At 49.8% G+C, this 13,858-nt stretch overlaps 1 protein-coding gene across 2 annotated transcripts; it reads right to left on the minus strand.

Moving 5' to 3' along the window:
• Positions 1-8,508: 8,508 nt before the first annotated feature.
• LOC134966505 (apolipoprotein A-IV-like) lies at positions 8,509-13,333 on the minus strand. Of its 2 annotated transcripts, none has more exons than XM_063943288.1 (4): positions 13,136-13,333; positions 12,777-12,879; positions 12,575-12,701; positions 8,509-10,268 (listed from the first exon to the last, which is right to left on the minus strand). In XM_063943288.1, the coding sequence occupies exons 2-4, from the start codon at positions 12,823-12,825 to the stop codon at positions 9,341-9,343; spliced, it is 1,104 nt and encodes a 367-aa protein (XP_063799358.1). In that variant the 5' UTR covers positions 12,826-12,879; positions 13,136-13,333; the 3' UTR covers positions 8,509-9,340. The 2 variants fall into 2 exon arrangements, with proteins under 2 accessions (XP_063799358.1, XP_063799359.1); XM_063943289.1 differs by lacking the exon at positions 13,136-13,333 and adding an exon at positions 13,075-13,097.
• Positions 13,334-13,858: the final 525 nt, after the last annotated feature.

Raw genomic sequence — 13,858 nt, forward strand, 5'->3', positions numbered from 1 at the left:
CTGCTACGAGGTGTGTAATCGCAATATTGCGAATACATCGTTCGCAATTTTAAGATGCTAAGATTCACTCCCAGTAGGCGGCGGCTTAGCGTGAGCAACTCTGCTAAAATCGCCTTGCGAGCGAACAACTCGGAATGAGGGCCATGGTTTTGCCCAATTGCTAAAAAAACTTGCTGCTGCGATCATGTGGAGATGTGTCCGGTCCCCCGAGACACATCCCTTCAGCAGCACGCAGGGGATCTGTGTCCCCTGCGGAAGTGTGTGCGGGGCAGCGCTGGGGCAGTTGGTCTGCCCCCAGCGTTTGTCCGTGGGCAGGAGCGGCGGGTGTCCGGGGCAGGGATTACCCTCTTCCCTGCACCGGACCGGAGGCTGCTGGAGGATTCAAATGTTGGCGCCCTCCGGGAGCCAATCGCGGCTCCCCGGAGCGGCAGCTAGTCATAGAGGGACGCGGCGAGCCAATCGGCGCTCGCCGCGTCATAGGCCCCGCCCCCGGCGTCTGACGTCAGACGCCGGGCGGGAGCCGAAGAGACCGCGCGCGCGGAAGAGCGTGGAGAAGAAAGAAGAAGACGGGCGGGAACAGCGAGGACGGTCGTCGGCGCGCCGGAGCGCAGAAGATCCCGGCGGCGCGAGGAAGAAGACGGAGCTCGGGTGGCCGCGGAAGAGGCCTGAAGACTCCAGCCCTGGGAAAGAAGATGTCCAGCGGCGGCTGGACGCGGCGATGCGACGGCGGCGCCGCTGGCCAGGACGGGCCAGCGGCCGAAGAGGGCACCGAAGATCCCTGGAGCAGGTGAGGCCTCAGTGAGGCAACTTCACCCCCTCCCTTTTCCTCCCTCGACCACCAGGGACGGGCATTAGGCCCGAGGGCACAAGCCAGGCACTAGGCCTGTGGCACAGGTAGGAGAGAGATAAGGTGACCCTGGGCACAAGGCCCAGGTCACCCAACGGGCAGCAAGTTAGGCGGGCGCTAGGCCCGTGGGCGAAGTCAGGCCTCCGGCCTGAGCGTAGTCAGGGGGCGCTAGGCCCAGCGAGTAAGTACCCCCCCCCCCCCCAAGGTGAATAAAGGTGGCACTGGGCACAAGGCTCGGGCCACCCGGAGGTGTTTAGGTGGGCAGGCCGTGTGGCACCCACCCCCTTCCAGCGGCAGGTAGGGATTTAAAGGGACAACACCGTGTGATCTTGCATTCTGATATTGTGATGTATGTTGTTACCGTGCAGGGCAAATTGTCTGTGTTTGCATAGTTTTGTTGCACCACACCCACAGAGCTAGTTTGAGGGCACTGCCGTTGTAGTTATTAGAGGGTGTGACACTAGGTTAGAGTTAGGCCCTGCACAGCTGTTTCTCTTTGCCTCCTTACAGGGACCTGTAAGTGGAGAAGATCGGAGTGCAAGACTTGTGACGGTGAGTAGCATCCGTGTACGTTTGTCCCTTGTCTGTCCCCGAGCGCCGGAGTCAGGATTGCTCACGGACGTGAGAATCCCTTTCATCACACTACGTGCGAGAGCGCGAGTGTGTGAAAGCTGGGTGGCTGAGGCTTTGTGCCAGTGATGACCTTTCACCCAACCGGTGAAGGTCGCGGTCACCCCTGGGGTATCCCCTGTTCCAGTGGAAGAAGGGTCGATACCCCTTTAAGGTAAACCATTCTCTCCTCAGCTCGGTCGTCGGTCAGCTCCGAGAGGGAATCGCCGTGTCCGGATCCGACTGAAGATTTCCAGGTCCGTTGGAGGTTCCGGTACCTGAAGGTGAGAGAGAGCGGCGCCTGGTGAGTACAGAGTCTACACCTGCACGGCAGCAGGCACCACCACACAGCAGCCGCACCTCTCACACTTGGCGTAGTCGGCAGGATCAAAGAGACCGGATCACGGACACGATGTGGAACGCCACCAAGAAGACCTCCCTGCGGACGGCTCCGGAGAAGACTCACCCCCGGATGTGTGCGGACCAGAGCGACTGGGTGACAGTGTCTGGGGCAGACATCCTGAAGATGGTGCAGCGGTCGATCCAGCGTGGAAAAGAAGAGCGCCGGGAGAAGGGGCGCAAGAAGGCCGCTGTGACGCCCTGCAAGAAATGTCGGCAAACAGGGCACTTTGCCAGCGAGTGTACTTGGCGAGAGACGTCCCCAAAGAAGGTGGTCCAGGAAGCGGACCGAAGACGTCAGAAGGGCCAAGCGAAGAAGGAGTCCTGGTGTTTGCTCTGCGGAAACTACGGGCATGAGCACAACAGTTGTCCTTGGGACGAAGAGTTGAGCGAAGACGAGGTTGATTCCCGGTGTGAAAGCTGTGGAGATCCCCGACATCGGCTCCTGGAATGTCCTTGGACGGAAGACAGGACGGACTACGAGGCCACGGTGAAGCAGATGACGGAGTCTCGTCAGCAGCTTTGGGACCGGGTGGCTGCAGAGCCTGTGTGTGCGCTCTGCGAGGCGAGAGGACATGCGCTTCCCGATTGTCCGTGGAATGAAGACCGGATGATTGCAGATGGTCGCGCCCAGAGATGGGGGGAGGAAATCAGGGAAATGGAGCGGAAGGCCTTGCTTGAAGTTAATTCGCAGGTGCCCATTTCCTCTGAGCCGGAACCAACGGGTGAAGATTCCCCAGTGAAGGAGGTGGACCAGGAACCCGTCTTGGAGAAGGTGGCAGTGGCCCTCCCTTGTTGGAAGTGTCGGCGACCAGGACATGCGGCCAGTGAGTGCCCCTGGGAAGATGCCGCGGACCTACTCTGTCCCAAGAAAGTGACCCCAGTAAGGCAGAATCCTTTCCCGCATCAGACGGAGGTGGACGACTGGGAGGTGAAGAGACCACGCTGCGAAGAAAAGCGTGAAGACCCAGTGACTGAGACGTCCGGAATCTCCCCGCGATGGAACCGTCCACGACCAGGACGTGCGGAACAGGAGTGTCCTGGGTACCAAGAGATGCCAGCGGAAGCGAAGGAGTACGCTGAGGAAGTAAAGAATCCAGCGGAAGCGAAGGAGTACGCTGAGGAAACAGAGGTGCCAGCGGAAAGGACTAAGTACGCTGAGGAGGAAAATAATACCCCAGTCCAGATATCGGAGGAAGACTCGGACTACGGTGAGCTGTCCGCCGACGAATCCCTCCCAGAACAGATGGAGGACGACTCTGGCATCGGAAGCGCCGACGAGAGTGACTGGCAGGATCGGGTGGAGTCATGCTCCCAGTTGAATGCCCTCCGTGAAGAGGAGGAGATAGTCCTGGAGCAAGAGTACCTGCCGGGAGTGCCGAAATGGACGGATGTACGGGGACAGGATCGTGATGCCGTGGGAGGACCCGTTCCAGAGGAAGACACAGGACCTTTGGAGATGCCCACGAGGAAATGCAACATATGGTGGCTGTTGCCCGGGAGGAAACGGATGCCCCGGAGGATTCCGCTGTTGGGTGGTGGTCGATACCACACCCGGAAGACAGGGACAAAGCCACAGACGATATCGGAGGTCAAGAGTGGGTGACTGTTGTCCCCGTGGAGGAAGATTCCCCTTGGTGGCCAACGTCGAGCGACCGTGAGGAGGTGCCACTCCCCCAGAGGATCCGCCGATGGAGGTCAGGACGTAAGAGGAACCCGGAGCTGGAGGTGGAAGGATGTGGGGTCACAGCCTGTCCAGGCTGGACCCTTGAACACAACCTCGCCGGAGGGACCTCGGAATTCCCTGACCCGCGGACAATGGACGGCGTGGAGATCTTTGTAGGGACTACAAAGGAAAAAGGGGGGGGAAATGTGGAGATGTGTCCGGTCCCCCGAGACACATCCCTTCAGCAGCACGCAGGGGATCTGTGTCCCCTGCGGAAGTGTGTGCGGGGCAGCGCTGGGGCAGTTGGTCTGCCCCCAGCGTTTGTCCGTGGGCAGGAGCGGCGGGTGTCCGGGGGCAGGGATTACCCTCTTCCCTGCACCGGACCGGAGGCTGCTGGAGGATTCAAATGTTGGCGCCCTCCGGGAGCCAATCGCGGCTCCCAGGGCGGCAGCCAGTCAGAGAGGGACGCGGCGAGCCAATCGGCGCTCGCCGCGTCATAGGCCCTGCCCCCGGCGTCTGACGTCAGACGCCGGGCGGGAGCCGAAGAGAGACCGCGCGCGCGGAAGAGCGCGGAGAAGAAAGAAGAAGACGGGCGGGAACAGCGAGGACGGTCGTCGGCGCGCCGGAGCGCAGAAGATCCCGGCGGCCGCGAGGAAGAAGACGGAGCTCGGGTGGGCCGCGGAAGAGGCCTGAAGACTCCAGCCCTGGGAAAGAAGATGTCCAGCGGCGGCTGGACGCGGCGATGCGACGGCGGCGCCGCTGGCCAGGACGGGCCAGCGGCCGAAGAGGGCACCGAAGGATCCCTGGAGCAGGTGAGGCCTCAGTGAGGCAACTTCACCCCCTCCCTTTTCCTCCCTCGACCACCAGGGACGGGCATTAGGCCCGAGGGCACAAGCCAGGCACTAGGCCTGTGGCACAGGTAGGAGAGTGGGGGCCATTTTCTGATTAGGTGGTTTGGGCATTAGGCCTAAGCCACCCTCTCCCGTTGGCACCAGTTAGGCGGGCACTAGGCCCGGGGGCATATCAGGCACTAGGCCTGTGGGGCATTAGAGGGCGCTAGGCCCTAGTGTATTTTGGCCAAGTAGGTGCAGATAAGGTGACCCTGGGCACAAGGCCCAGGTCACCCAATGGGCAGCAAGTTAGGTGGGCGCTAGGCCCGTGGGCGAAGTCAGGCCTCCGGCCTGAGCGTAGTCAGGGGGCGCTAGGCCCAGCGAGTAAGTACCCCCCCCCCAAGGTGAATAAAGGTGGCACTGGGCACTAGGCTCGGGCCACCCGGAGGTGTTTAGGTGGGCAGGCCGTGTGGCACCCACCCCCTTCCAGCGGCAGGTAGGGATTTAAAGGGACAACACCGTGTGATCTTGCATTCTGATATTGTGATGTATGTTGTTACCGTGCAGGGCAAATTGTCTGTGTTTGCATAGTTTTGTTGCACCACACCCACAGAGCTAGTTTGAGGGCTCTGCCGTTGTAGTTAGTAGAGGGTGTGACACTAGGTTAGAGTTAGGCCCTGCACGGCTGTTTCTCTTTGCCTCCTTACAGGGACCTGTAAGTGGAGAAGATCGGAGTGCAAGACTTGTGACGGTGAGTAGCATCTGTGTACGTTTGTCCCTTGTCTGTCCCCGAGCGCCGGAGTCAGGATTGCTCACGGACGTGAGAATCCCTTTCATCACACTACGTGCGAGAGCGCAAGTGTGTGAAAGTTGGGTGGCTGAGGCTTTGTGCCAGTGATGACCTTTCACCCAACCGGTGAAGGTCGCGGTCACCCCTGGGGTATCCCCTGTTCCAGTGGAAGAAGGGTCGATACCCCTTTAAGGTAAACCATTCTCTCCTCAGCTCGGTCGTCGGTCAGCTCCGAGAGGGAATCGCCGTGTCCGGATCCGACTGAAGATTTCCAGGTCCGTTGGAGGTTCCGGTACCTGAAGGTGAGAGAGAGCGGCGCCTGGTGAGTACAGAGTCTACACCTGCACGGCATCAGGCACCACCACACAGCAGCCGCACCTCTCACAATCAACTCAGAATTACCCCCTATGTGTCTATTCATACAGAGGAATGTATGGGTTTGTGAGGCAAAGTGGCACCCATTGCAGGGTCAGTAATGTTTGAATGGCTTGATGGTCAGTCCTGGAACAAAATTAGGTACATACATATCATGAGAAATACATGGTAATAACCTGGGTTCTCAGCACTGTCCTCTCTCTCCCTGTTCGATGTATGGGGGGAAGGGTGAGCGATCGCACATCCCCACCGCCCATCGGTCCTCACCCACTTCGTGGTCGCATAGAATCTATATTTTTAAAAATATATTTCCTAAGGAGGGGGGTGGCACAGCCGTCTACACCCCTGCTCACAAGTATAGATGTGACCCTCTGTATCTGGGATGTGAGTGCACTTAACTGCAAAATAATGGTGTGCGGGCATAGACGCTAGTGTAGGAACTTGCAAAAGTTGGGATACCTTGACGATGGTCGGCAAACTTAAGTGTTTTGATCAAAATAAGAACAAAATCCCTATGCTTTTTTTCAGTGGTTGCACTGGGGTCGGTGACACGTGATGCAGTCAATACCCCCCCCGCTTTCCTGAAAAGGGGTGTGGCTTTTTTTAAAGGGGTGTGGCCTCATGGTAGAACCTCTTTACATCACTATGGGAGCATGGCCTTGCAGTAAGCTCCCTGGTCACATCAGCCTGAGGGCTGCCTTCGGAGACTGTCTGCACTGCCGACTCCTTCTCAGTGACAGGAGCTTGATGCTGCAAGATAATAGTCACACTGAAACAGCCAGCTCCCAATCACTGAGGGAAAGCCAGCATTTTGATGTCACCCCCTGGAAGGGTGACACCTGGGTATGGTCCCCAACTCCCTTGTGGCACCTCTGCTTTCATTTGCTAGATACACACAAAATTGTAGCAAATTTTTGTTAGCACCAATCGCAAAAATCTTTCTGTTTTGTATACATATATGGCATTAATACTAAGCACAGTATATACATTTTTCTCTTTATCTATGAGGCCTGACATTGGTATTCCTAAAGAAAACATTTCTTCAAGATAGTAATGTATGTTGTGTAGTGCATTATTTTCACACAACAGCAATAGTGGCAGGGTCTAGAATTCATGCATTTACCATTTGATCTAAATATACCATGTCTCATCACTGAGCTTTGTAATTTTAAGAAACACAAGGTATTTCTGTTTTAACAGTTAGCCAAACACACATATGCTTAGTGACAGTGAGAACAGGAATACTTTACCAAAATGCAACTTGAAATTTGATAACTGCTCTCTCCAATTAGTAATGTCATCCAGGTGCATGAAAGGGGGGTTACTCTGAACAAGAAACAAAAATCAGGTATCCCCCAGCACTCAGGATGACATCAGCAACAGGATTTGAAACTACATGGTGGTAGATAAATCAGAGATCTCAGTTGCATAGCTTTGCAAAAATATAATAAACCCCCAGGCCATCTTCAAATTGTAACTTGTAACCCTAACTATTAGGGGGTATTCAATAAGCCGCGGGGGTTTACCCCATGACTACTTGCCTGCAAAATCCCTGTGATGTGGGGAAAGGCTGTTCAATTAAATAGCCTTTCCCGCCCCGCAAAATAGGGATTCATGCAAGGAAAACCACTGATTCTGCATAAACTGTGGAACCAGTGTTTTTTTTTCACACACATGACCTGATTTTGGAAGGGGTGGAGGGGGTTACGTGAACTTTTTAGTTCAGTCTGTCTCCAGGGGAACTCGCTCGCAGGGGAAACCCCACTAATTGAGTAAGTCCATTGCGGCAATTAGCAGTGGGGGGTTAGATATACAGTACCTACATACCTCCCAACATGACCCTCTCCAGGAGGGACAGAATGCTCTGCTCTTGGGCTTCCCTCTTAATTTCTGATTGCCATCACATGTAGTGAAACACCTTTCTTATCCATTAACCTGTTCAAACCAGGTGCCGGCAATCACAAATTAAGAGAAAAGTCCAGGAGCAGAGCATTGTGTCCCTCCTGGAGAGGATCATGTTGGGAGGTATGTACCTATAATGTTTGTGTCTAAATTTATCCATAACATGGCACCATTATAGTTAAGTAATTTATTTAGATAGTCACTTACCCTGAGTAACTGATCATTAAAATGCTGATGTTGGAAATCAATGGAAATATGTGCATGTTCAAGAACACTGATAGTTTTACTAAAAGAAAAGCTAAAATGATCTTGGAAATATTGACAAACAATAATTAGACATAAGTAATGTCTGGGCAGTGGCTATCTAGGGCAAGGTTTCTCACTGGGATCAGTATGGTAACTTGCCGCACGGGATGCCGAATGTCATTATACCGAACGGTGGAATGCCGGCAGGGGGTCGAGCGCAACTAAGCCACTTACGGGCTTGCTGCGCTCACCACACTGCGGGCTCGGCGGCTACTTACGCTTGCCACAGGTTCTATTCTCCCTCTATAGGTGTCATGGAATCACCTACCTTGCTGGTATACCGCCAGCGGTATGGTAACCCATTCGGGATCCCGGCGTCGGTATTGTGTCAACCGGGATCCTGACGAGCGGTATGCTGACCGCATACCTTCTCACTCTGTTAAAAATGTATGTAGCACAAATACACATCTGATTAATGAATCTCTCAGCCTGATAAATGTCGTTTAAAAGGTTGTATTTGTTACACAGACATTCGGGATTCATTGATAGAAATATACAGGTACTAGGTAGTTACTGATAACTTGGGGAACTTTTGGAGCAGTTAGTAAAAATGGCTAATTATGCAATTCTTAGTAAAGAGTTAAGTAGATAAAGGAGTGTATAAACAAAAATTGAAAATGAAAATGAAAGTACTGTAAGAAGATATAGAACTAGTAAGAAGATATAGAACTAGTCAAGATTCAGAATACGATGAGCATCAGAAATTATTAGGATGAGCTAAATTTTAGAAATGTAAATATTTATTATCAGAATTCTGTTCATTAACTGGAATCAGGACGCACTGTGCATTGCTGAGTTGCATTTTATTAATGAGTTCCAAAAAGAGCGCACACAGGGTTATCACAAAGTTGAGGGAGGGACAACACAAAATTTAGTAATGCACCTATACAATAACATAAGCAGTTGTAACGCTAAGTAACTTCAGAGTTCCCTCTATTGTATTATGCAGCCCTTTGTTTTTTTTTAGAGATGAGCGGGTTCGGTTTTACTCCGAATCTCCTTATTGGCTCACGGACGTCACATGTTTTGGTTAGCCAATAAGAAAAATCCAGAAAGATAGAACTTGCGATAATTCTGGCGTTAAGAACCGAGTAAATCCGAACCCGCTCATCTCTAGTTTTTTGTAATGCTGTTAAATGGCGATCAGGCTACTTGTGCATCTCGAGCTGCTGATAGACAGGTAATCCCAACATCCTTTTCCCAGTATGTTTATTGTGTATTATAAAAGTTATAATGGTAATTCAATAATATCTGGAGAGCACAGGCATTTTTATATCACATTGGAAACAAGGGCCAGGATGTAATGAAATCTCAGATCGGCGGCTGTGCAGGATGTTGGCCAAACTCTGACATTTTTTTTTAAGGGGCAATCATTTACGCGGCATGGTTTAGCCTTGTAGATGATTGCCCTTTTAAAAAAAATGTCTGGGTTCGGCCAAAGACTATTATAAGAACCTGATAAGCATAAATGCCTTGGACCTATTAAAGCTTAAACCATGTCACAACAACATTGTTATATAATTTTGTCTTATGCAATAGCAAGCATCCAGTATATGTTATGCTATAAGTTACATTAAGTAACTTGGTCAGCAGGTATAAGTCAGGGTGATGAAGACTCAGTTCTCAGTGGAAATTCCCCTACTAATAAAATCTTGTATCTTGTCTCGGACATCTTGCTCGAAAACATCCATCTGATCCTGCATGCTGACAGTATACTGGCTCAGTTCCCGCTTCATGTCCTCCACTCTCTGCACAAGTTCCTTGTTCAGGCCATCTGCATAGGGGACAATTGTGTCTTTGAACTCTGCAATCTTCTGGTCCATCTGCTGGTTCATCTTGGCCAGGTAGGGCTCCAGTTTCTCTCTGACACCTGTCATATCTCCATTGAGCATGCTTCTAAGCTGGTCTGCATATGGGTAGAGTTGCCCTTTCAGCTGTACTGTGAAGTTCAGGATTTGGCTTTCCATCTGGTCTACCTTCTTCCTCATCTGGATGTCCACGTTCCTCATCTGTTTGCGTAGTGCATCCTGCATATCCTCAGCATAGGGGGTCAGGCTTTTAGATAGCTCTTGTAACTGTTGATCTATATCATCTTTCATTTTGTCAGTAATGGGTTTCAGCTGCTTCCTCAGCTGCTCCACATTGTTGTCTATTGTGACCCCCAGTTCTTGATAGTATGGGACCAGTGACACCTGTATCTGTTCTGCATTCTCTCGGATTTTGGCTTCAAGGTCCTTAGTTACAGACTTTATCTGCTGGCTGACCACCTGAATGTTTTTGTCCAGTTGGGTGCGAAGCTCCTCTGCATATGGAGCCACTTTTATCTGAAGCTCCTCTACATTCCTGCTCAGCTGCTTTTTGACCTCATCTGCATATGGGGACAGCTTGACCCTCAGCTGCTCCAGCTCCTGCCTGATCTGTTCTCTCAGCTTGTCTGAGTCCTGTGTCAGTTGCTTTTGAATCTGCTGCGCAAAGGGAACCAACTGTTGCTGCAGTTCTCCTGCATAAAGGTTTACGCTCTTCAGGTTTTCCTCAATTAGAGAACTGTGGAGGAAGAGGGAGCATTAGTCACTACAGGTAACAGGGTCAAGGTTTGTGATCATATTATATAATGTATACCCGGTGGACATCTGCAAAATTCTGAGATCATGAAAGATACTTTTTCCATCTGTAGGTTTTCTTTCAAGGCAAATTGTATTATTAACATTATGCTCAGTGTATACATAGCAACAAGGGCATTGCCAAAACTTTGTTGGCCCTTTAGCAATATTTGAAGGGACCCCTGTCCTAATGATTTTAGTGAGACACCTCTTTGAAGCAGTTGTTAATGTTATTCCCTATAATAGTGCCCTAGTTTATTTTCTGAACCATAGTAGTGCTCAAGTTCATGTTATGTTACATTGTAGGTCTGCCAGGTCGTATTATACCCCCAATTCACATTATGACATACTTGTCCCTGTTCGTATTATGTCACATTACAGTGCCCTCAGTTCATGTTATGCCACACTATAGTGCCTCCACTTCATATTGTACCACACTACAGTGCCCTAGTTCATATTATGTAACACTATAGTGCCTCCACTTCATATTGTACCACACTACAGTGCCCTAGTTCATATTATGTAACACTATAGTGCCTCCACTTCATATTGTACCACACTACAGTGCCCTAGTTCATATTATGTAACACTATAGTGCCTTAACTTCATATTGTACCACACTACAGTGCCCTAGTTCATATTATGTAACACTATAGTGCCTCCACTTCATATTGTACCACACTACAGTGCCCTAGTTCATATTATGTAACACTATAGTGCCTCCACTTCATATTGTACCACACTACAGTGCCCTAGTTCATATTATGTAACACTATAGTGCCTCCACTTCATATTGTACCACACTACAGTGCCCTAGTTCATATCATGTAACAGTATAATGCCCTACAGCTTATTTTATACTACTTTACAAGGGATACGGTCATTAGGTCGACCACACTTGGGTAGACAGTCATTAGGTCGACCACTATTGTTTGACATGCATTAGGTCGACATGGTCAAGGTCAACATGGAAAAAGGTCGACATGAGTTTTTCATACTTTATTTTCATTTTTTTAACTTTTTCATACTTTTACGATCCATGTGGACTACGACTGGGAATAGTAACCGGTGCTGAGCACAGCGGCAGCGGAGCGAGGCACCTTGCCTGAAGCATGGCGAGCAAAGCGACCTAATGACCATGTCGACCTAATGCATGTCCACCTATAGTGGTCGTGCTAATGACCCATACCCCTTAGCAATGAGCAGGTCCAGGGTCATAACTAGATATATTGTATGCCCCAATGCATAAGTATTTAAGTCCCCAATGTACAACCTATTGGTGAAAAATGTATACAACACATGTAACTTTGACAGGGAAGGCGGACCCCTCTCAGCTCTGGGCCCCATAGCAGCTGCACTCCTTGCAACTTTGGTAGCACCTATTTGTAAGCAGCTGCTTCCTGTTGGGTTGTAGGTGAAAATTGAAAAAAGGCACTTGTGGTCAGTGTAAAGACCGGCATGTGACACGGTGTAAAGCCCCACCTGCTTTACATGGGGTGGTCTTCAGTTTGCTGGCTGTCGGGATCCCGGCGCACAGTATACCGGTGCCGGAATCCCGACAGCCATCATACCGACACTTTTTCTCCCTCTTGGTGGTCCACGACCCCCCTGGAAGGAGAATAAACGTGCCATCATGCCCGCAAGGGGCTCATTTGCGCTCACCACGCTGTCGGTATGCCGGCGGTTGGGATCCCGGTGCCGGTATGCTGGTCGCCGGGAGCCCGGCCGCCGGCATACCATACTACACCCCTTTACATGGACTGCAAGTGCCGTCTTAAATTTTCACCTTCAACCCACCAGGGAACAGCGGCTTACAAAATCCGCTGCTTCATAGATAAAGCCCCCATCCTTGAAAACAAAACTGCAATGTGACTAATATATAAGATGAATGTTCATAGAACAAGCTGCTTTCAAACACATACCTGTAGTCCAAAGCCCATACACAACTGCATTTCTAATAGGCACTAACAAAACATGGAAACATCCAAAACTATTCCAATAATGAATTCACTATATTGCATTCAAAGCTGACTGGTGAAAAAAATGCCCAAAACCTGAAGAAGATGTATAACACACATTTATGAAAACTGTTGTAAAGGAAACACAACACAATATTGTTTTTAACAATAACATCCTAATAGTAATTTTTCTAGTACAGTTTAGAAAATAAAAACACCACCCTCGTCCCTGGCACTACTTATTATACCTGAAACTCTGGCTGGTATAGCTGTCTATAATGCGATCACTTACTTTAGCTGCTTGCTGATGTCAGCCTGCTGAATCTGCTCCACGGTGTCCTTAGTGCCGCTGGTCAGCTGGCTGAAGTAATTCCAGAAGGCATCAACCACCTTGTCAGTGCTGACTTCAGCCTGAGATCCTAAAGCAAGAAGGACCTGTTATAAGCTTTAAGTCTTTCACTCACGGAAACTCACCTGGCCGTACATGTACTGACCTGCGACAGCGCACACAGCAAGCGCAAACACGGCTACTTTCACCAACATGTTGAGTCCCTGGATGGGTCAGGATAGGATGAGAAGATCCCCAGCAATGTAAATCTGCATAAAGAAATGTATAATAAGATTAGAAGTGTTGTCCATAGGTCCATGGTAAGGCTTGATAATAAGGACTCTCAAAACTCCATAAATTACAAATTAACATTAAAATAATGTTGTTATGTTACTAATGCATATATAATGCCCTATCAAAATTATAACAAATGCGACAATCCGGCTAATTTTGAAAAACAAAACCTCATCTTCTATGCTGTGACTTTCTACTCCCATAGGAAGGCTGGATAAGATCCCCCGTTACCTGGAACCTCGGTGCCTGGGTGTGAGGTTGATGCTGATGCTGCAGGCTGCCTTTATATTACACCGTCTCTGTGTCCTGTCTGTGATACAAGACAGCTTATTGGACTTTAGATTTGTTTTACAATGTGGTAATCGTGACGTGTCCCAGACTTCATGGTGATGCTGGAAGTGTGATCAGACCTGGTCACTGAGTCATAATACATAGAAGGGAACTGCTGAGTGTTTTGTTATTCAAAGACTACAGCTTACAGTGAAATAACAAGTACCACCATCAATCCATGTGGTCACTGAGTTACAGGTTATTATCGGTCATATCTGGGCTTAACAAAATAATAGACTTGCAGAGTACAATTCGGGCCAAATAACCATGAATCACATGAGGTTCTATTTTATTTGTACTGAACTGCAGATGTTGACCTTAGGAAAGTGCTTACTAGGTCAAGATTAAGTTAAAGCAACTTTGTGCTTTATATACAGTACATTATGCTATTCTGCAAATACTGTATTGTAGCTGCTGGAGGGAAGCCACACCACAGAATTGATTTCATAACCATACTGTCTGTGTCCTGCTAATGAGGTCATGTGATGCTGGCATTTCCTGAAAGCCATACCTCCCAACATGACCCTCTCCAGGAGGGACAAAATGCTCTGCTCCTCGACTTTGCTCTTAATGTAGGATTGCCCTCACCTGTGTTGGACTAGTTACTTGATAAGAAAGGAGTTT

Source organism: Pseudophryne corroboree, chromosome 10 (assembly GCF_028390025.1).
Source record: "Pseudophryne corroboree isolate aPseCor3 chromosome 10, aPseCor3.hap2, whole genome shotgun sequence".
Classification (NCBI taxonomy): domain Eukaryota; kingdom Metazoa; phylum Chordata; class Amphibia; order Anura; family Myobatrachidae; genus Pseudophryne; species Pseudophryne corroboree.

Coding starts and splice junctions, on each gene's coding strand:
- LOC134966505 (XM_063943288.1), bottom strand. CDS start 12,825: ATGTTGGTGAAAGTAGCCGTGTTTGCGCTTGCTGTGTGCGCTGTCGCA. Junction 12,702..12,776: donor TGCTGTGTGCGCTGTCGCAG/GTCAGTACATGT, acceptor TTCTTGCTTTAG/GATCTCAGGCTGAAGTCAGC. Junction 10,269..12,574: donor GACATCAGCAAGCAGCTAAA/GTAAGTGATCGC, acceptor CTTCCTCCACAG/TTCTCTAATTGAGGAAAACC.